The sequence below is a fragment of the Aptenodytes patagonicus genome, chromosome 21 (genome assembly GCF_965638725.1).
Source record: "Aptenodytes patagonicus chromosome 21, bAptPat1.pri.cur, whole genome shotgun sequence".
Classification (NCBI taxonomy): Eukaryota; Metazoa; Chordata; class Aves; order Sphenisciformes; family Spheniscidae; genus Aptenodytes; species Aptenodytes patagonicus.
This window is the reverse complement of record NC_134969.1, coordinates 4,290,985-4,308,444: the sequence shown is the minus strand read 5'-3', so window position 1 is coordinate 4,308,444 and position 17,460 is coordinate 4,290,985. Positions and strand designations below refer to the sequence as shown.

The window sequence follows — 17,460 nt, the reverse complement described above, 5'->3', positions numbered from 1 at the left end:
TCCTGCCGCGAGCATCACGGGACGATGCCGCTCACTGTTGGGTGACAGCGGCTCCTCAGCCTCCTGCCGTGGCCATCCTGCACCCCTGGACGCCCCTTGGACCATCACTGAGTGGAAGAGGTGGGTCCGTTCCCCATCTTTACCTCTTTTCACTCTTAATTTTTCACTTGAAAGCAAGTGTTCTTGCCTGTTACTTGATTGTGCTTTAATCCTTATGCAGGTTTTAGCCTCTGCAGCTGCTGCTAAATAAATAGTGTCCCCATACCCAGCCGTAGCACGTCTGTAAGGGGCCGGTGGCATAGGGAGGGGCAGGACCCCTCCGACATTTCCAGGCTGACCACATCTCCTTCCCCCTCCTGCCCCGCGCTCTCCCCTTGTGAGCTGCACAAAGCCCCCAGAGCCCCCCAGCCCTCCCTGGGACACCTTCCCCGCTTCATCGCCCTCCCTGGCCTCGCAGCGCCATCGGAGCCCGTCCCTGTCCCCCCACCCCATGGGTGGGTGCCATCGGCCCCGAGCTGGGCTGGCGCAGCCCACAGGGAGAGGAGAGGAGAGCGGGGCACAGGGGGACGCCGCAACCCCTTGAGGATGGCGGCACATGGCACGGGTCACGGCTGGCTGTCACTGCAGGGACATTTCAGCGCCAAGAAAAAACACGGCACAATCAGCCCTCGTCGATACGGTTTTATTTACAGCAGAAGAGACCCTGGCCAGGACGGCTGGCGACACCGCGCCGGTGTGCACGGCGGGGGCACGTTCCTCCAGGAAAAGGCCCCCGTTGCCAACGTGCAGCCGAGGCAAAACGTCCTTGAAAAAAGCAAGACTGTCACTGCAACGTCTCACCCCAGGGAGGGGGAGGATGTAGCAGAAGCCAATTCTCCTGTGGCAAGTCCACACTGGGGGCTGAGTCTTCCGAAATGTCGTCAATCCCACCATGCACCCACCCCAGCACAGGCAGAGCGCCCGCTTTGCTCCCGCAGCACCGTGATTTTTATCGGTAACGATTCGTGCCAGAGAGGTCCCGGCGGGGTGTCAGGGTTCGGCCGCCTCTTCGGGGGGGCCGTGCTCAGCCCCGAGTCCCCCGTCGCCGTCCTGGCCCTGCCGCTGTGCCCACCACTCCTGCAGCTCCTGGTACAGCTCCTGGTGCTCTTCCTTCCAGTGCGTGAACTTCTCCGAGGTGAGCGCGGCGTCGCTGAGCAGCTGCTCCAGGGCCTGCAGCTCTGCCAGCTTCGCCTGCCGAGAAGAGGGGCACGTTTTGGGGGCGGCCACCCATGGGCAGGGGGCTTTGGGAGGGTCAGGGGGCCGCGGGCTCCCACCTTGAGCGTGCTCTGCAGGGCCCGCACCGCGTGCACCTTCTCGTTGATGTGGGGGTTCTTGTTGCGCCGGACGAAGGACTTGCGGCACTGCTCCTGCGTCAGGAACCGCTGCTGCCCAATGAGGGACACCCCCCCCTGCTTCAGGCACCGCATCAGGCACTCGAGATCCTCCCCGGCGGGGTCTGGGCGAGGAGAGGGGGCACCGTAGGATGGGGGCAGCCCCAAATCCTGGCAGGGCTGCACCTGCACGCAACCCTGCCCCAAGAGTATCCCGAGACACTACGTGGCTGACGCTCAAATACATCCCAACTCGAGTTATCCCCCCTGCACACACACAGACACACAAAAGGGTGGCCCTAACTTCGATTAAGGGGTGCACAGGGGGTGACAGGGTGACAGATGTCACCCCCCAGCACCTACCCATGGGCGAGCAGGGCCGGGGGCTGCCCTGGGGGCTGCTGGCTGCGCTGCTGGGCTCACCGCCGGCCGGGAAGAGCTGGACTTTCTCCGGAGCATTTTGCAGCCTCTTCTTTGGCTGGGGGAGAGACGGGGCGGGAGGTGAGACAAGGACGCTCCGTCCCCTCCCCAGGATGTCCCCTAGGGCCACTCACCGAGTCGCATCCGTGCCTGGGGGACTCGTCATCGGGGTCCTCGGCTTCTGTCTCGCTGTAGCAGTCTGGAGGCCACGGGGGGAGGACGGTGGGAGCAGAGGGAGCGGGAAGCCCCAGGCTGCTCCCCCTAGCCCTCCCCAGCACTGAGCATCACCCCAGCCCTCCTCTCAGGGAGCATTTCTCACATTTCCCCCAAATCACGGGCAAAACTCCCAGCGATCCCATGCAGGGGCCATAGCGCCAGGCATGGCTGCCCCACCGGGACCCCCAGCCTGCAGCTCCCCACAGGGTCCCCATCTCCTGCGAGGAAACCGACCCCATCTCCCACCCTGGGAAGGGCCCGTTACCTTCCTCCCTGTCCGGGACCGACTGATGGGCCAGCGCGTACTTTGTTTTGGCTGTTATCAGGTGACTGACCCACCTAGGGAAAGAAAGGATGGACGGACAGACAGAGGGTCATGGTCAGCCCGGTGTGGTGGGACCGGCACAGGCCGCCACCGGCCGGCGCGTTACTCACATGCTCAAATCAGCCAGTGTTTCTGTGGCGAAGACGAAGGGCTTGTACCTCTGATGGGAGAGCTGGAACACGCTGGAGGAGGACAAGCCTCTGCTGCTGGGGCTACCCAGCACCGGAGCCAGCCCCGAGCCCCCATCCAGCCTCCCCTGTGCCGCAGCCACCCCGTCCCAACCCAGCCCAGGGGCTTGGGCTTTTCCCTGCCATCGGAGATGCTCCGGTCCTCAGCCCCAGCCCAGATAACACCAGCAGCGTAATGCACGTCTTGCTCAGAGCATGGGCTCCTGTGTTGCACGACAGCTGGTCCTGCCAGCACTGCAGGGACCCTGCCAGCACTGCAGGGATCCCGCCAGCACTGCAGGGACCCCGCCAGCCCTGTGGGTACCCCACCAGCCCTGTGGGGACCCCTCCATCACCGCAGGGACATGCAGGTGGTACCCAGCAGGGCTCATCGGCACGCGCCCTTGGGGCAGCATCCTCCCCTCCACAGCCAGCTGGGAGGTCCACGGTGAGACAGACTCCACTCACTATTTCTTCTTCTGCTCCCTCGTGCTCTCCAGGTCGTAGGTGGCCACGTTGATGAGACCTGCAGCCTTCTCATCCTGCGAGGGAGAAACAGCCGCGTTCACTGCCCGCTTCGGCTGCCCCAGGTAGGGATCGAGGACACCCAGCATCCCCACTCACGTTGGGGTGGTGGTACCAGTAGAGCGTGTGGCCCTTCAGCACAAACCAGCACCGCTTCCACTTCTGGGCCATGAAGCCCACGTGGTCCTTCTTCTTCAGGAGCCAGCCATCGCAGTCCACCCGGCCCAGGTCCCGGCACGAGACCCGCCGGCGGCTCAGCCTGGTCGCCACTCCTGCTGGCCGCAGCGTTGGGGGAGAGGGGGTCAAGAGCAGGGACGGGGGAGCAGCGGGGAGAGGCCAGGAGAGCCCCCGGCCCTGGCAGGGTCCTGCTCACCTTTTGGTCTGCGTCCTGTCTGGGGGCTGCCCTGGACAGGGAGACAGAGACGAGCGGTTAGGGATCGTGCAGAGGGGTGAGGGCACCGCAGCGTTAGCCGAGCCCCCCCGCACCCCCCAAGCAGCACCCACAGCCCCTTAAGGACCCCCAACTCGCACACCCCGCAGCAGCAAGCTCAGAGGGGAACCCACCCCAGGGGTGGGTGTTTTGCCTCCCAGCTCAGGCAGGACATGAAGTCCTGCATGTCCCCCATCGATGTCCCCCCAGGGACCCCCCTGAGGCTCAGCGCTCCTCCCCCACCAGCTCTCACCTCCCCGGGGAGCTGGCCGGGCTCTGCGCCCCCAGCCCCTGCGGCGGGGGCTGCCGTGGGGCTGAGCTCCGTGGTGCAGGGTCCGGCAGCAGCGAGGGTACCCGGGGAGCACGGGGTGCCCGGCGGGGTGCCCCCCTCCCACACTGCCTCCTCCTCCGCAGCACCTGCAAACAGCGAGCGGGGCTGCAGCCTCCCGTCCCAGGGGAGAAACTGCTCCGTCCCCAGACGCCCCCTCCGCCCCCCTCCTACCACGGCTGGTCAGCCCCGGCAGCTCCTCCGCGGCCGCCCCGGGCAGCCTTAAGTCCTGCTCGTCCTCTTCGTCGGTGATGGGGTCCGGCGCCGAGTCTGGCCCTGAGTCCAGGTCGGCAGCAGCGCTGGGAAAAAAAGGGATCCCTGAGACGCAAACCCCCTCGACCGCCACGGGGGTCCCGTTATCGGCCTCCAGCCGGCCCCGCACTCGCTTGGGGCACCCGTGGTTCTCCCTGCCCGAGGAGGAGTGGGGCTGGAGGCGACGTGGTGGCGGTGGTTCGGCACCAGCTCCACCGGCCTCCGTGCTCCCCAGCAGGGTCCGAGCCCAGCCTGGCGGCTCCTGCCCGGCTCGCCCGTGCTGCCGCTGGCTCCGCGCACGCCTTTCCATTCCGGGAGAGGAGAAGGGTCATGTCTAAATATAGTTTCAACCCCATTAAAACGTTACCAAGTGAATGAATTACAAACACAACCACTTTTTTTTCGTTCCTTAAGACTACTGGCAGCTTCCCGGGTCGCTCGCAGGCAGCTGCCGCGCTGCTGGCACCTCTCCCCCCAGAAAGAGCTGCAAAGGGGTCTCGGGTGCACCCAAACACCTCCGTGCTGGCTGGGCTTGGGGTGTCAGGGGACGGGGCTCACCTGGAGGTCAGGGACACGGGGCTGCCTGGGCACTCGCCGCTCCTGGTGCTGGGGGGATCTGCAGCATCTGAAAATGCTCCCGGGAGCTGCGGATGGAGCGTCAGGGCCAGCCTGTATCCCACCATGGTCTCCCAGAGCTTTAGGGACCACCAGCATGATGGGAGATGCCCGGCTCCAAGCATCCCTGCCTGGTTCCCAGCAGAGCCCAGTGTGGCACTGGGGCTGTACTGGGAGCACTGGGATCACTCACCTGCTGCCTGGGAGAGGGGGGCAAGCCAGGCAGGTCGAGGGGGATCTTCTTCAGCACCAGCGTCATCCCGCTCACCTTCTCCAGCAGCTTCTTTGCCAGGTTGACGCGTGTCCAACCCACCTGCACACACACCCTGGTGAGCCGTGGCCCCGGCCTCATGCTGCCCCACGGCCACCTGGCTCCGGCCCCATGTACCCTCCCAGCCCCACGGCTCCTGCATCCTGAAAACCCTCCCCGGCTGCAGCTCCGGCGTCGCCCACATCCTCCCCGGCCACAGATCCCACATCCCACAGATCTCCCCGGCCATGGCTCCTGTGTCCTGCACGTTTCCCCAGCCACAGCTCCCACGTCCCCCAAATCCTCCTCTGCAGCCGCTCCCACATCCCCCCCAGCAGTGGCTCCTGCGTCCCCCAGACCTTTCCCAGCCACGGCTCCTGCATTCTGCAGATCACAGCGCCCATGTCCCCCCACGTCCTCCCACCCACAGCCCCCGTGTTCCCCCAAATCCTCCCGGCCCTGCAGTTCCCTGTCCACGACTTGACTGCCGAAACCAGCACCACCCTCGAACCCCCGTCCTCTCCGACTCACCACAACCTGCTCATTGACCTGCACGATCTCATCTCCGGGCAGGATGTGACCCCCGTGGGCAGCCAGGGCCTGGGGCAGAGGCAGGGTGGGAGTGGGGTTCCTGGCCCTGGGCGCTTGTACCACCACCACCCCCCAGCTAATCCGCACTCAAGAGCTCCCAGCTGGAGAGAACCGGGGCGGGGGGGACGGTTAACCATTAACCAGCAGCCTGACCTTGCACAGCACCGGCCGGAGAGGCTGGTGGGATCGGGGTGTGGAGGGGGGGCTCCCACCGTGGCCCAGGCTGTGCTCACTCGTGAGATGAGTTGCACGGTCTCAGCTGCAGGCAGCCACCCCAAGCTCTGGGTCGGGGGGGGGTGGTGGGGGTGGATTAGGGCCCTAAGAGGCTTGCAGGATCCGGCTGGATGGGTTGCAGCTGGGATGGGTGGTATTCCCCACAGCAGGCGCTAAAAGGGGGTGACTGAGGGATGGGGTGGCACGGGGAGGGGGGGGACAGACTGCAGGGACAGATCAGACTGGGGCAGCCCCTCACTCACCTCCGAGGTGGTCGCAGACACAAAGTGCAGGCAGGAGCTGGTGGAGGTGATCTCGAGGCCCTGGGAGGGAGGCGTGAGTGGGGTGCAGAGGGTGCCGGGGGGTCCCGGAGCAGCGGGGGGCACCGGGGCAGTGGGGACTCACCAGCGAGGTGGTGAGGAGCGGCGGGGGGCTCCCCAGGGGGTCAGAGGGCAGCGTTGAGGTGTCAGGGGATGTTGGGGGGCTCTCCCACAGGCCAGGGGGCAGCATCGGGGTGTCGGGGGACATCGGGGGGCTGCCCTGCAGGCCGGGGGGCAGCGCCAGCCCCACACGCTGCAGCACAGCCCTGCAGTCCAGCAGCGCCGGGGGGCTGCAGCCCACGATGCTCTCGCAGATGCCCACGATGTGCTGGCACTGCGGGTGACAGCAGGGGGCTGAGGGGGAGCCCTGGCAGCACTGGGCCCCCCAGGCCTGCCACCCCCTCCACACCCAGCACCTACAATCCGCAGGATCCGGCCGTCCCTCTCAGCCGCGGGACAGTCCTGGGGGGACAAGACGCAGAGTTGAATGGGACGGGGTGGCTCAGCCCCCCTCAATCCCAGCTGGGGGGACCCCGCGGGGAACCCCCCCTGTACCACATCCCCCCGCACCCCAGCTCTCCCCCCCCCTCCAGCAGGCAGAGCTTTGGGGGACAGGAGAGCAGATGGTTGTCTCCCCCCCAAACACCGTGCCCATCACCGTGGCCTCGGGGCAGCGCGGCCGCCCTGGGCACCCACCTCCTGCAGCGTCTCTGCAAGCTGGGTGCAGAGCACGACGATGTCCCGGCTGGCCGAAAAGTCATTGAGGGTGGAGAAGAGGTACCTGGGGGGGGGGGCAGAGAGCTCAGCCCCAGGCATGGGGGGGACCCAGTGCCCATGGGTGCCCTCACCTGCCCCGGACCTGTTGAGCCAGGAGAAGAGCCCCTTGGCAGCCCTGACCAGGTCGACGACGCGGGCCAGGAGGGTGAGGGGTGGCGGCCGGGGGGCAGCCCCCGCCGGCAGCCCCCCCAGCACCAGGCTCTGGGTGCTCTGTGCCAGCTCCCGCAGCTTCTCCGTCAGCGTCCGCAGGCTGGTGCTCGCCAGCCCCGCGTCCTGGGGGGGGACGCACGGACGCCAGGGGACAGGAGGGCAGCGGGCGTCTCCGGGTTGCCCCCACATCCCCATCTTCACCCAACCTCAGGTGCCCCTGAATCCCTCCTCCACCCAGCTCAGGGTACCCCCACATCCCCCCTCCACGCAGCCCAGGGTGCTCCCGCGTCCCCCCTCCACCCAGCCCAGGGTGCCCCCATGTCCCCCACCTCCACCCAGTTCTGGGTGCCTCCCTGTCCCCCCCGCCTCCAGCCAAGGGTTTCCCCATTTTCCCCCTCCACCCAGCCCAAGGTGCCCCCACATCCCCCCCTTCCGCCACGGGAGTCCCGCAGCACCCACGGGCGCCGGCACTCACCAGGGCGCGGAGCTGCTCCACGGCCTCCAGCAGCAGCTCCTGGTGCCCCAGGCGCCACACGCCCAGCGCCTCCAGGGCCCCCGCCGACAGCCCCAGCAGGTCGGGCCCCGCCAGCCCCCAGGCCTCGAAGGGGTACCCCTGCACCGCTGCGTCCAGCCCTGCCCACAGCCCTGCCCTAGCACCAGCCGGACACCGGGGGGAGGGGGGGGGGGCCGGCATCCCCCCACCGGTGTCCCCGCTGGCCCCTAGCTGGGTGACCCCGGGGAGGGGGGGGGGGTGACGCCTGGCTGCTGGGAGAGCCCTCTCCATGCAACGAGTTCACCCGGTCTCAGCCCAGACGGTGGGGATGGCCGGACCCCCACCCCACCACAGGCTGGATCCAGGGACCGACCCCCCCCCGCCCCCTCCCCAGGGACAAGGGTTGACGGATGGGAAAGGGCTGCCACCCCCTCCCCCGCCCCAGCCCCACCAGGCCACCCGCGTGTCCCTAAACAGGGGACAAGCCACCCCAGACCCCCACCCCAGGGCTGGCAGCGGGGTCCCCGCCGGGTGGGGGGCAGCCAGGGCGTGGGGCGGGGGGGGCGGGGAGGGGAGGGGGCCTCACCTCGGAGCCAGGCGGCCACCCGCGCAGGACCCCAGGCACCCACGGGCTCCATGGCGGCCAGGCCGGAACCGGCGGCGGGAGCGGCCGCTCACCTGCGCCAGGGACGGGCAGCCCCATTGGCGCACCTGCGTGCCGCTCACCGCGGCCTCCTGCCGCACCCGGGGCCGCCCGCCCAGTAAGGCCCAGTACGACCCCGCGGGGCGAGGCCCCACGACGCACCCCGGTGAGTCACGGGCCGGATGGTGACGCACGGCTGCCGAAACCCCCCGGGGGATGGCACCCAGCCAGGGGGACCCCCTCACCCCCCAGCCTCAGTTTCCCCTCACCTGTGAGATGGGGTGTCCCCCTCCCACCACTGCACGCAGCGAGGACCGAGTTCCAGCAGAACTCGTTACGCTAGTGGGAGTCCCCCAGGAGCCAGGTGCCCTGTGGGCATGAGGTTTGGCCCCACAGATCCCCGGGAGAGCCTGGGGGACCCCCTGCTCAGCCCCTTCCCCACCACCTGGGGATTTTGGGGGGGGTCACGCCCCCACCCCAGGCACAATTCCCACCCCTTCCTTTGCAGGTGGGGAAACTGAGGCAGGGGGCAGCCCCTCTGCAGGCCTGTATGTGGGCTGCCCCCTAGCCCGAGCTCAGCTCTCCCGCCCCCCCAAATCTGACCTGGGCTGGCGCTGGCCCCCCCCGCCAGCGCCTCGGCACCCGTCTCCTCCCGCCCCGGCGTGTGCGCTTGGGGGAGCAGCGGGCGCTGATCACAGCTGACAGCTTGCTCGGTGCTCGCCGGGTGCGTGCCGCCCTTTCCGAGGGGGCTGCGGGGCCGGCAGGCAGGTGACAGACGCAGACCCCCTCCCGGTGGCCAGGGCGGGGGGTCCCGGGGTTGGGGGTGCTCAGCCCCGCTGCTGCTGCTGACCCGTGGGGCCTGATCCTGCTGCTCCCCGACGCGCCATGATCATCCGCCCCAGACGCTTAACCCCGGGGTACTTCCGTCTGCTCCAGGTAAGGGCCGAGCAGGGTAGGGGGGAGCCCACGGGGACCCCCAGAACCCTGCCCGTGCTGCCCACCAGGCCTGCCAGCCACGGGAGCCATGCCTGGCCGTATCCTGGCTCCAGACTGGCAGCAGGGGTGCTGCTGGTGGAGCCCTGCAAGCACGTCACGGGGCACCCCAAAAGCACCCCCGCATGCCCCGTGGGGGGGGGGCACAAAGCTGCCCCCATCGCCTTTACATCCCAGCCGGGTGCAATGGGGAGGTTCAGGGCACAGCCTCAGGTCCCCTGTCCCTGTCCCCGGGGGGTTTGGGGCTTGGGATCTCACAGCGCTCCCCTCTCCTCTCCTCTCCCCCCCCTGCAGGTGCAGCTGGCGGCAGGGCGGGGGGCTGAGCCGGGGGGGCGGCTGCTGACCCCCCTGGCCCTGCTGCTGGCGGCTGCCGGGCTCTGCCTCTCCTTCTACAGCGCCCGGAGGATGGCCAGCCCCACCAAGGCCCCCCCGGAGCCGTGAGGAGGGGGCCAACGGGGCTGGTCCCCAAGGCAGGGTGCTGGGGTCCCCCTCCACCCGCTGGCCCCCGCCTGAGCGGAGCTGCCGGATGCGGATCCTTTCCAGCTGATCTGCGCCATTTCCAGCCCTTCCCTCCACGCCTGGGCGGTGCGATGCCCCAGGGCCGGGGGACGCGCGCCTCTGTCCCCGTCTGTCCCTGCTTTTGGGAGCTGGTTCAACGACTGGGATGGAGAACGGAGAAGCCACCTCCCGACTCCGGAGCTGCCGGCTGAGCCCCTGCGAGACACCAGGATCCAGCCACAAGACCACCAGAGGCTGAATGGACAGACAGACGGATGGCGGAGCCGGGTGCTGCGTCCATCTCCATCGCGCCCCCCCCCCCCCCCCACCCGCCCGCCCCAAGCAGAGAGGCCTGAGGGGCCTCTTGCACCCCGCTAGCAGCCACGCAGCCCCCCCCTGCCCCGTCCCTGCGGGGACCGTGCTGTGGCTGCAGCCAGCCCAGCCCCGCCGAAAGGAGGTCAGCGCCGAGTGCTGTTAGGTAACGCGGCGGGGAGGGCTGGGACCAGACCAGCCTCTGCAACAAAGGGGGTGTGCGTGTGTGGGGGGGGGGAAACGGGGCCACAGGGTCAGCGACGTGTCCCCCGGGCAGGCGCATCCCGCTGGGATGGGGTCTGCAACCTCCCCGGCCCCCTCGCACCCACCAAACGCGCGCAGAGCTGCAGCGCGGAGCTGCCCCTAGTGAGATGCTAACAGCTAGATTTAGTCGCCTTCATCTCCCCGGGGGCTGGCGGGGGGAACAAATCCGGGCAGGCTGCATGGAAATAAACCCTTTCCTGCCAAGCACAGCTGCGTTGTCGCACTGCCTTTCTGCTGCTCCGGCCCAGCGCCCCCGTCCCCGGCTCATCAGGAGGGACGAACCTCGAGCCTGAGGGTTTTGCTGCCAGGGCTGCATCAGCGAGACCGACGCTGGAGGAATTCGCAGCAGCGAGCGGTGGCATCGTCACACAAAGTCCCCCGAAAGCCAGGCAGGCGGAGGCAGGGTCAACGCAGGGATCACAGGAGCGGCAGGCTGGTGGACGTGAGGGGGGGAGGCTGGATCGCGCCACACGCGCAGCCCCAGCCCTTTAGGAAGATGAAATCCCTCACAGGCGTTGGGTATTAGGGGACAGGAGCCTAAAAGCGTCCCGGCCAGGGGAACACCAGCACTCCTCCCTCAAGGCCCAAACAGGCAGGGCCAGCACCATGACGAGCTGCTCGCTACAGGCCCAAGTGCTTGATGAAGAGCTCGCTCAAGCACATATTCCCCCGAAAAAGCAGCCCCGTATCTGCTACCAGTAAGCTGGGAACCCCCTGCCAGGAGGGCAAAGCAGAGGGAGCTTTACCACTCTGCCAGGGCAGCAGCACCGGGACGAGGCCGTTCCTCCGGGCTGGCACAGACGCTGGCAGTATTTCCCTTTGTGCAATCAGGAAGAGCACAACACCGAGAGGTTGCCCCGCACCCCGAGGAGCGGCTGCCGCCCTCCAGCCAGGGCCTGGGTCACGCTCACAGAGAGCTCCCAACACTGCCGGCCTTTTGGTTGACATATTTTAATAGACGACCCACCGGGGTCAACCTCTGACCTAAGGAGAGAGGCCTAAAACCGCTCTAAAAGCAAAGAGACGAGCGTACAGTCATGCCAGCGCTTAGGGAACAAGCGGCTTGCCCCTTCCCCAAAAAGGAGGGCACACAGCGAGGGCACCCAGGGTCTCACTGGCTCCTTCTCCTCATTAGTGCTCCGGCGAGGAGGGCTGCCGGGAGGAGCGGTGCGTTTGCTTGCTGGCGGGCTGCGCCGGGGCATGTTTTTCTCACAAAGCTGAGGACAAAGACGCCCTCACGGAGCCGCCCGGCCCCTCAGTCCGCTGGAGGCTCAGCTGGACGCCTCCATCTCGATGACTTCCTCGAGCGGCTGGGTCTGCACTTCCACCTTCTTTGGGGGGATGTAGGAGCCCATCCCGGCGGCGCGCTCTGCCTCCTCCTGCGTGTACGGTGCCTCCCGCAGCTGCTTCAGCCTGCGGGGAAGGCAGAGAGGAGGGCTGAAGCCTTCCACCTCAAAACAAGACCGGCCCTGAACTGACACAGCCACCCGCCTCACCCCAAAGAAGTCGGGGCAGGGGGCCACAGCCTGCTCCGGGGCAGGGCACAGGCCCACGGGGCCCGAGCGGGGCCCCCCTTACCTCTTCTTGTGCACCTTGGACCTGAAGTGCTCCTTCATGCTGGTCAGGTCCACAAAGTAGCGCCTGGGGGGGATAACAGATCAGGGGTCAGGGGGCCCCGAGATGGGAGAGGGGCTGGGGAGAGCCCTACCGAGGGACCAGGGTCCCCCCACACCCCTGGGGCCAGTCCCCTCCATGGGCCAGGGTCCCCCCTGAGACCAGAACAAGCTCCCTGCAAGGGCCAGGGTCCCTCCCGAGACCAGGACAAGATCCACCCCCGGGTCCCTTCGCCGGGACTAGCGCCCCCCCCCCCCCCCCCCGCCAGAAGCGGGGGACCCCCCCCCGGGACCAGGACAACCCCCTCCCAGGGGCCAGGGACCCCCCCAGGACCAGGGCAACGTCCCCCTCCGCAGGGGCCAGGCAACCCCCAGCACCAGGGCAAGCCCCCCCAAGGGTTAGAGCCCTCCCACCCCAGCCCCCCCCGCGACCGGGACCCCCCCCCCGGGACTCCCCCCACCCCTGATGCGGGGACCCCCACCCCGGGCCGGTCAGCCCCCCCGCCCCACGCACGCGCAGTGCAGGCAGTAGAACTGGGCGCAGCCCGGCAGGTCGGGGTCGGGCTCCTGCCGCAGCAGCCGAGCGGCGTTCTCGGGCTGCAGGTCCCCGTGGATCTCGTCCAGGTCGCGGCGGCGGCGCTTCGTCTTCCACTGCCGGGCCAGCGAGTGCGCCCGGTGGGCGCCGGTGCGACGGCCGTTGCGCGGCGACATGGCGGACGCACGCCGGGACCGCTCTCCGCAGCGCGCAGGCGCAAGCGGCTGCAGGCCCCGCCCCGCGCCGGTACACCCCGCCCACGAGGCGGCAGACTCCGCCCACGAGGCGGGCAGACCTTACCCTGCGCCTGCGGGCCACGCCCACGAGACGGGAGACCACGCCCGTGGGACGACAGACCACGCCCATGCAGCGCCAGGCCACGCCCCCCAGCTCAGCCCCCGTAGCTCTGCCCGACGGCCGCGCCCGGCCCCGCGCCTCCCCGGGCCGGTGAATGGCCTCGGGGGACAGCCGCGTCCCCAGGGGACCCCAGCACCCGGTGGCAGCCGTCCCCAGGCTGTCCCCGCCGTGGGGCACAGGGCCTGGCCTCGGGGCAGGGGGTGACCTGAGCCCGTGCTGCCCCGGTCACTGCTGTGACGAGCCGGGGCGGGCTCAGCGCACCGTGCCCCGGCACCGATCACGTTTCCTTCCCCCTGGGTGATCAATTATAGATGGGGACCCACGGCGGGGGGAGCGCCGAGCCCCAGCGCCTGCTCCGCTCTGTGGGCTTGGGGTGGCCCCAACCCTGTGGGTCCCCCATGAGCGAGGGGCACTGGAGGGCTGGGGCACGGGGGGAGGTTTGGGGGTGGCTGGAGCAGCCGCCGCTGTGCTGCCCCCGCTCAGGCCGGGCTCAGGTTCCCCTTTGTGCATTGGAAGTGGCCCCTGAAACTTTAATGAAGCCACCGGATCACCAGGGCGGCGCGGGGGGGCCTGGCCCCGCACCCCTCCCGCTCCCCTTGGCACCTGCCGGCTCCTGGCCCCGCTGAGCCCCTCACCATGAGCCAGGGCTTCTGGCGGCTCTACAAGGCCAAAGTGCTGCAGACCCTGGGGGGGGGGCAGGCGGACGGGGTGCTGCAGGAGGAGGTAGGATGGGGGGTACCGATACGCCTGGGTCCTCCTGAAGCAGGGTGGCCAACCTCCCTGCCCTCCCCCTGCCTGCACCCCTGCCCTCATGTGGGGGCTTCGTTGCAGGGAGACTCCCCCGAGCTGATGGAGACGGCCGAGCCCCCCACACTGATGGAGGAGGGACCCAGCCCTGTGTCCCAGCTGGCAAGGAAGGTGAGGAGGAGGCCGGGGGAAGCGGGGGGGGTGGGGGGGGGCCGCTGGGACCTGGAGGTCCCCGGTGAGCCTGGTGCTGCCTCCCCTGCAGGTGCAGGGGGTGGGTGCCCGGGGCTGGCGGACGCTTTCGTCCCTCTTCACCCATGAGGACGAGCACCAGCTGCTCAGCCCGGAGCCCTGCGCAGACCAGTAAGTTGCATCTTGGTGGGGGGGACCCCAGAGCCTGGATCCGGTCCCCGGGAGCTGCTGAGCCCCCGCATCCCCCCATCCCATCACCTGCATCCCCCTCCCCTGCCTATACCCATGGGGCTGGGCTGGGGAGCAGCAGGAGGAGAGCTGGCATGGAGGGGAGACATCAGGGGGCTTGGGGGTCCCAGTCCTGGCCACTGTGGGACCTGGTGAGAAGGGTCCCCACACCGATGTCCCCATCCCCGCTCTCTCCCCAGCCCGCTGGCCGCCTCACCGCCCGAACCACCCCCCTCCGAGAAGGTACCCGGCTTTTGGGATCTCTTTGCTACCAAGTGGCAGCAGGCGTCGGGGCTGGACAAGGGGGTGCCCCCCCTGGAGCCAGGCGAGAGCCCTGGGGAGCCACCGGGTGACGATGGCAGCGACCTGCGGGAGCCGGAGGAAGGGGCCTTCCGCTGGGGCTTCCTGGCCAGCAAACTGGCCGAAATCCGGAATAAAAATGCCCCCAAGGGCAACTAGAGGAGGAGGCACCAGCCGGACCCTCCAGCAGTGTGGGCGACCCCCCCACCGCTGGCAGGCAGCCCCCTGCCCGCGCTGGGTGGCTCCACGGTGGGTTTCGGTGACGTGTCTGCACTAAAGACCCCGAGGTGCCCCTTCTCCCCGAGCCCTGCCTGGTGCTTTCTTCGCCCTCGCCCACCCCCGCCCCGGCAGCCCTGTTGTCCCTGGAGCAGTACAGCCCCCGCGGTGGGGATGGGGATGGGGAGCTGCCACCCCCAGCCCCGAGGCATCCCCCGCCGTCCTGGGCTCTGCCCGCACAAACCACACACACTGCCAGGCTAGAAAAAAAAACAACCCACAAGTTTATTGAGCGCTGCTCTGGCCCCAGCAGCCCCGTTTTCAGGGAGGAGGGAGCTGCAGGCAGGCGCTGCCCGTGGTGGGGGGCTCAGGCGCTGCCCACCCCCCAGCCTGCAGCCGGCGCAGGACACGCGTCGCTCAGGGGGCTGCAGCCCCAATCCCACCACCCTGGGCTGGAGATGGGGAGGATGGAGAAGAGGGGCCGCAGTGGGGGGACAGCAGCCTGCTAGAGCCCAGAGCCGGGGAGAGACTCACCCAAGGGAGCCCCTTCCCCACCTGCCCCTCAGGTGCTCCCACTGCCCTCAGCCCCGGGTCCAGGGTAGACCTGGTGGCCCTCCCAGCCAGCAGCAGCTCCGTGGTGCTGGGACCGAGGATGCCACCAGTCCATTGGCCACATCCAGCGAGGGCGAGGGGCCACGTCCAGCCAGCGGGACCCACGCGGGCGTCCCCGTCCCCAGCCGGGCTGCCTCCGCTCAGACGGTGGACTCCTTGGCAGCCGCCCAGGCTCTCTGGCAGCCGTAGAGCCACTTGATGACGCGGGCATTGCGCTCCACCACGGAGACGGCAGAGCCCAGCCGGGCGTCTGGCTCCTCCTCGCCTGGCCCCGCGTCCCCCTCGCTGCCCCCCGAGGCCTGCCCAGGCTCCGACTCGCAGGATCCGGGGAGCCGAGCTGAGGCGTTGTCCCAGCCCGCCGGCCCGAACCGCTCCCGCCCCAGCAGCTCCACCAGCGCCCGGTCCAGCCCGCAGTAGTTGAAGAACCGCTCCTGCTCCGAGAGCGGCAGGGAGACGCGCAGAGCCAGTGCCTGCTTGCCGGGGGGCCGCGCCACCGGGCTGCTGGGCAGAGAGAAGATGCCACCGCCGCCACTGCTGCTGCTGGCACCCGGCGTCCTCACCTCCTCCTTCTCCGCGGGCACCCACAGCATGGGGGTCTCGGGGCTCTGGGGGGCTGGCGGCCTCTCATCCAGCCCCCTGGCTGGGGGGGAGGTGGGGGGCTTGCCTCTGAGGGGTCCCTGGAAGAGGCGTCGCACCAGCCCGGAGCCCTTGGCGTTCTCCTTGTCCCCCCCCGGGCAGTCCCGTTTCTGCCGGTAGATGATGAGGGAGTCGGGTCTCAGCAGGCGCCTGCCGCCGGCCCGGCGTGACACGGGGGACTGGGGACACGGCAGCTTCCGGGGGCCCTCCCGGCCCAGCTCCGAGGCCTGACACAACTCGCTACACTGCTGACGGGCGAGGAGGCGCCGACCACGGGGGGAGAGCCGGGGTGAGCAGCCCCGCAGCGCCGGCTCCTGCCGGCTGTTGATGACCTGCTGGGATTTGACGTATTTGGCCTTGTCGGCCTCCAGCCGCTCCACGGCGCTGGGCACCCGGCCCCCATCACCCCCCAGCTCCCGCGGGCACTCGGGGCCCCGGTTCAGCCAGGCCAGGGGGGAGCCACGGTTGGAGGCCACGAGGCGCAGGTTGCTGGAGGCACAGATGGTGAGAGGGGGGCTGCCCAGGGGCACCATTGTCCCCCAGCCCCAAAACGGCACCCCTGGTCGCTCTGCTCCTCCCCGGGGTGGCTGCGGGGGTGTCCGGTGCTGCGGCCGGGGAGGCTCCCAAAGCTTCGCCCAGCTCCTAAATTCGGCCCTGGGAGGAGAGAGGAGAGCCGGGGTTAGAACCGAGGATGCAGCAGTGGCGGGAGAGGACGGGGGGGGAAGTGGAGCCAGGGGTCCCCTCAATCCCACGCATGGCAGGGCAGCGCTGCCCTCGGCCAAGCAGGCAGGCAGCAGGCAGCGAGCCCTGCCAGCCCAGGCAGGAACAATCTACGGGCAGGAAGAGAGAAGCGCCGAGTATCCGCCGGCTTCACCCGCATCCCAGGAGCGGCTTCCAACAGGAAAAAATACCGGAGCCGGCCGCCTTATCTTTCCGAGTGCAGGGACAGCAGAACAAAGCCCGTGTGCAGGAGAGCTGGCGAGTTGCCCCAGCTGGGCCCGTGCATGACGGCAGCGGGGCAGGAGCTGGGGGATGTTTTGGGGTCTCCGTGCCTTGTTCCCCGCAGCCAGGCTGAGCTCGGCTACCTGGGAGGGAAGGTACCTCTCCTGCTCGATGTGGGGGGGGCATAGACCAAAGGGGCTTTTATTAGCCCTGGGGTGCGATGGCTCTTGCTCAGCTGTACACGAGCATCCGTGTGGGACCGGGGCCGTGAATCCGGCGGTGGAGGTGGGTGCCAGGGGAAGGGGGTCTGGAGCCTGACCCGGGGGCTGTAAATGCCCAAAGCAGATGGTTTTGCTGAGCAGAAGAGGCCCAAACGGCCATGAAAAACCGCCCCATCGCCAGCAGCTGACCCAGCTCCGCAGCCTCCCCAGGTGACAGCAGGGACATGGGGCCGGGCAGAGCAGGGCTCACTAGAGAGCAAACAGCCCGGGGAGCCTTCTGCCCACGCACCGCCTCCCCCCAGCCCATGGGCTCCAACACCGCATCCACCCCTGGTGTACAGATGGGGAAACTGAGGCACAGGGTTTGTCTGGTCCTGTGCTCCCAAGGAACGAGCTCCCCAGCCTCCCCCGGTGCGGGGCAGAGCTTTGCCGTGGTTCAAGGGAAGGTGGCCCCGGCACGTGGTCCCATCACCCGCTGGCTTTGCCCTGGCAGAGCCAGCATGCCCAGGATGCAACTGCCCACGCCAGTGCGCCTGCACGCTCCCCGGCCCAGCCCCGCTGCCAGGATCTGTGCCCAGCCACTGGGCTGGGCGGGTGGAGGATGCTCTTGCTCACCTGAGCCCACACAGGGATGCAAGGATGGGATGCAATGGTGGGATGCAGGGATGCTCCGGTCTCGCTCAGCTCCTGCCCCTCTGGCCGCCAGCAGCAA

At 68.9% G+C, this 17,460-nt stretch overlaps 4 protein-coding genes across 6 annotated transcripts; 1 reads left to right on the top strand and 3 right to left on the bottom strand.

Annotated features, from left to right (window-relative positions):
• Positions 1-663: 663 nt before the first annotated feature.
• Positions 664-8,083, bottom strand: CNKSR1 (connector enhancer of kinase suppressor of Ras 1). 3 transcript variants are annotated; one of them, XM_076357120.1, is made up of 21 exons: positions 8,029-8,083; positions 7,425-7,582; positions 6,882-7,072; positions 6,719-6,803; positions 6,443-6,484; positions 6,108-6,356; positions 5,966-6,025; positions 5,430-5,498; positions 4,842-4,961; positions 4,592-4,728; positions 3,956-4,080; positions 3,707-3,870; positions 3,397-3,427; positions 3,123-3,298; positions 2,967-3,040; positions 2,442-2,513; positions 2,272-2,345; positions 1,925-1,989; positions 1,734-1,848; positions 1,314-1,495; positions 664-1,230 (listed from the first exon to the last, which is right to left on the bottom strand). In XM_076357120.1, the coding sequence occupies exons 1-21, from the start codon at positions 8,078-8,080 to the stop codon at positions 1,030-1,032; spliced, it is 2,442 nt and encodes an 813-aa protein (XP_076213235.1). In that variant the 5' UTR covers positions 8,081-8,083; the 3' UTR covers positions 664-1,029. The 3 variants fall into 3 exon arrangements, with proteins under 3 accessions (XP_076213235.1, XP_076213237.1, XP_076213236.1); XM_076357122.1 differs by having other exon boundaries at positions 3,123-3,295; positions 4,592-4,677; XM_076357121.1 differs by having other exon boundaries at positions 5,436-5,498.
• Positions 8,084-11,087: 3,004 nt separating this feature from the next.
• Positions 11,088-12,489, bottom strand: ZNF593 (zinc finger protein 593). Its single transcript, XM_076357124.1, has 3 exons — positions 12,280-12,489; positions 11,731-11,793; positions 11,088-11,565 (listed from the first exon to the last, which is right to left on the bottom strand). Exons 1-3 carry the CDS (start codon positions 12,474-12,476, stop codon positions 11,424-11,426), a joined length of 402 nt encoding a protein of 133 aa, XP_076213239.1. The 5' UTR covers positions 12,477-12,489; the 3' UTR covers positions 11,088-11,423.
• Positions 12,490-13,293: 804 nt separating this feature from the next.
• On the top strand, positions 13,294-14,280 carry C21H1orf232 (chromosome 21 C1orf232 homolog). The gene is made up of 4 exons (XM_076357543.1): positions 13,294-13,380; positions 13,489-13,575; positions 13,667-13,764; positions 14,022-14,280. The coding sequence occupies exons 1-4, from the start codon at positions 13,294-13,296 to the stop codon at positions 14,278-14,280; spliced, it is 531 nt and encodes a 176-aa protein (XP_076213658.1).
• Positions 14,281-14,598: 318 nt separating this feature from the next.
• FAM110D (family with sequence similarity 110 member D) lies at positions 14,599-17,449 on the bottom strand. The gene is made up of 2 exons (XM_076357629.1): positions 17,364-17,449; positions 14,599-16,239 (listed from the first exon to the last, which is right to left on the bottom strand). The coding sequence occupies exon 2, from the start codon at positions 16,116-16,118 to the stop codon at positions 15,090-15,092; it is 1,029 nt and encodes a 342-aa protein (XP_076213744.1). The 5' UTR covers positions 16,119-16,239; positions 17,364-17,449; the 3' UTR covers positions 14,599-15,089.
• Between the last annotated feature and the right edge of the window lie 11 nt (positions 17,450-17,460).

Coding starts and splice junctions, on each gene's coding strand:
- CNKSR1 (XM_076357120.1), bottom strand. CDS start 8,080: ATGGAGCCCGTGGGTGCCTGGGGTCCTGCGCGGGTGGCCGCCTGGCTC. Junction 6,804..6,881: donor CTCTTCTCCTGGCTCAACAG/GTCCGGGGCAGG, acceptor CCCCCCCCCCAG/GTACCTCTTCTCCACCCTCA. Junction 4,081..4,591: donor CCCGTGTCCCTGACCTCCAG/GTGAGCCCCGTC, acceptor TTTTTTTCCCAG/CGCTGCTGCCGACCTGGACT.
- ZNF593 (XM_076357124.1), bottom strand. CDS start 12,476: ATGTCGCCGCGCAACGGCCGTCGCACCGGCGCCCACCGGGCGCACTCG. Junction 11,794..12,279: donor TTCTACTGCCTGCACTGCGC/GTGCGTGGGGCG, acceptor TATCCCCCCCAG/GCGCTACTTTGTGGACCTGA. Junction 11,566..11,730: donor TCCAAGGTGCACAAGAAGAG/GTAAGGGGGGCC, acceptor CCTTCCCCGCAG/GCTGAAGCAGCTGCGGGAGG.
- C21H1orf232 (XM_076357543.1), top strand. CDS start 13,294: ATGAGCCAGGGCTTCTGGCGGCTCTACAAGGCCAAAGTGCTGCAGACC. Junction 13,381..13,488: donor ACGGGGTGCTGCAGGAGGAG/GTAGGATGGGGG, acceptor GCTTCGTTGCAG/GGAGACTCCCCCGAGCTGAT. Junction 13,765..14,021: donor CCGGAGCCCTGCGCAGACCA/GTAAGTTGCATC, acceptor CTCTCTCCCCAG/CCCGCTGGCCGCCTCACCGC.
- FAM110D (XM_076357629.1), bottom strand. CDS start 16,118: ATGGTGCCCCTGGGCAGCCCCCCTCTCACCATCTGTGCCTCCAGCAAC.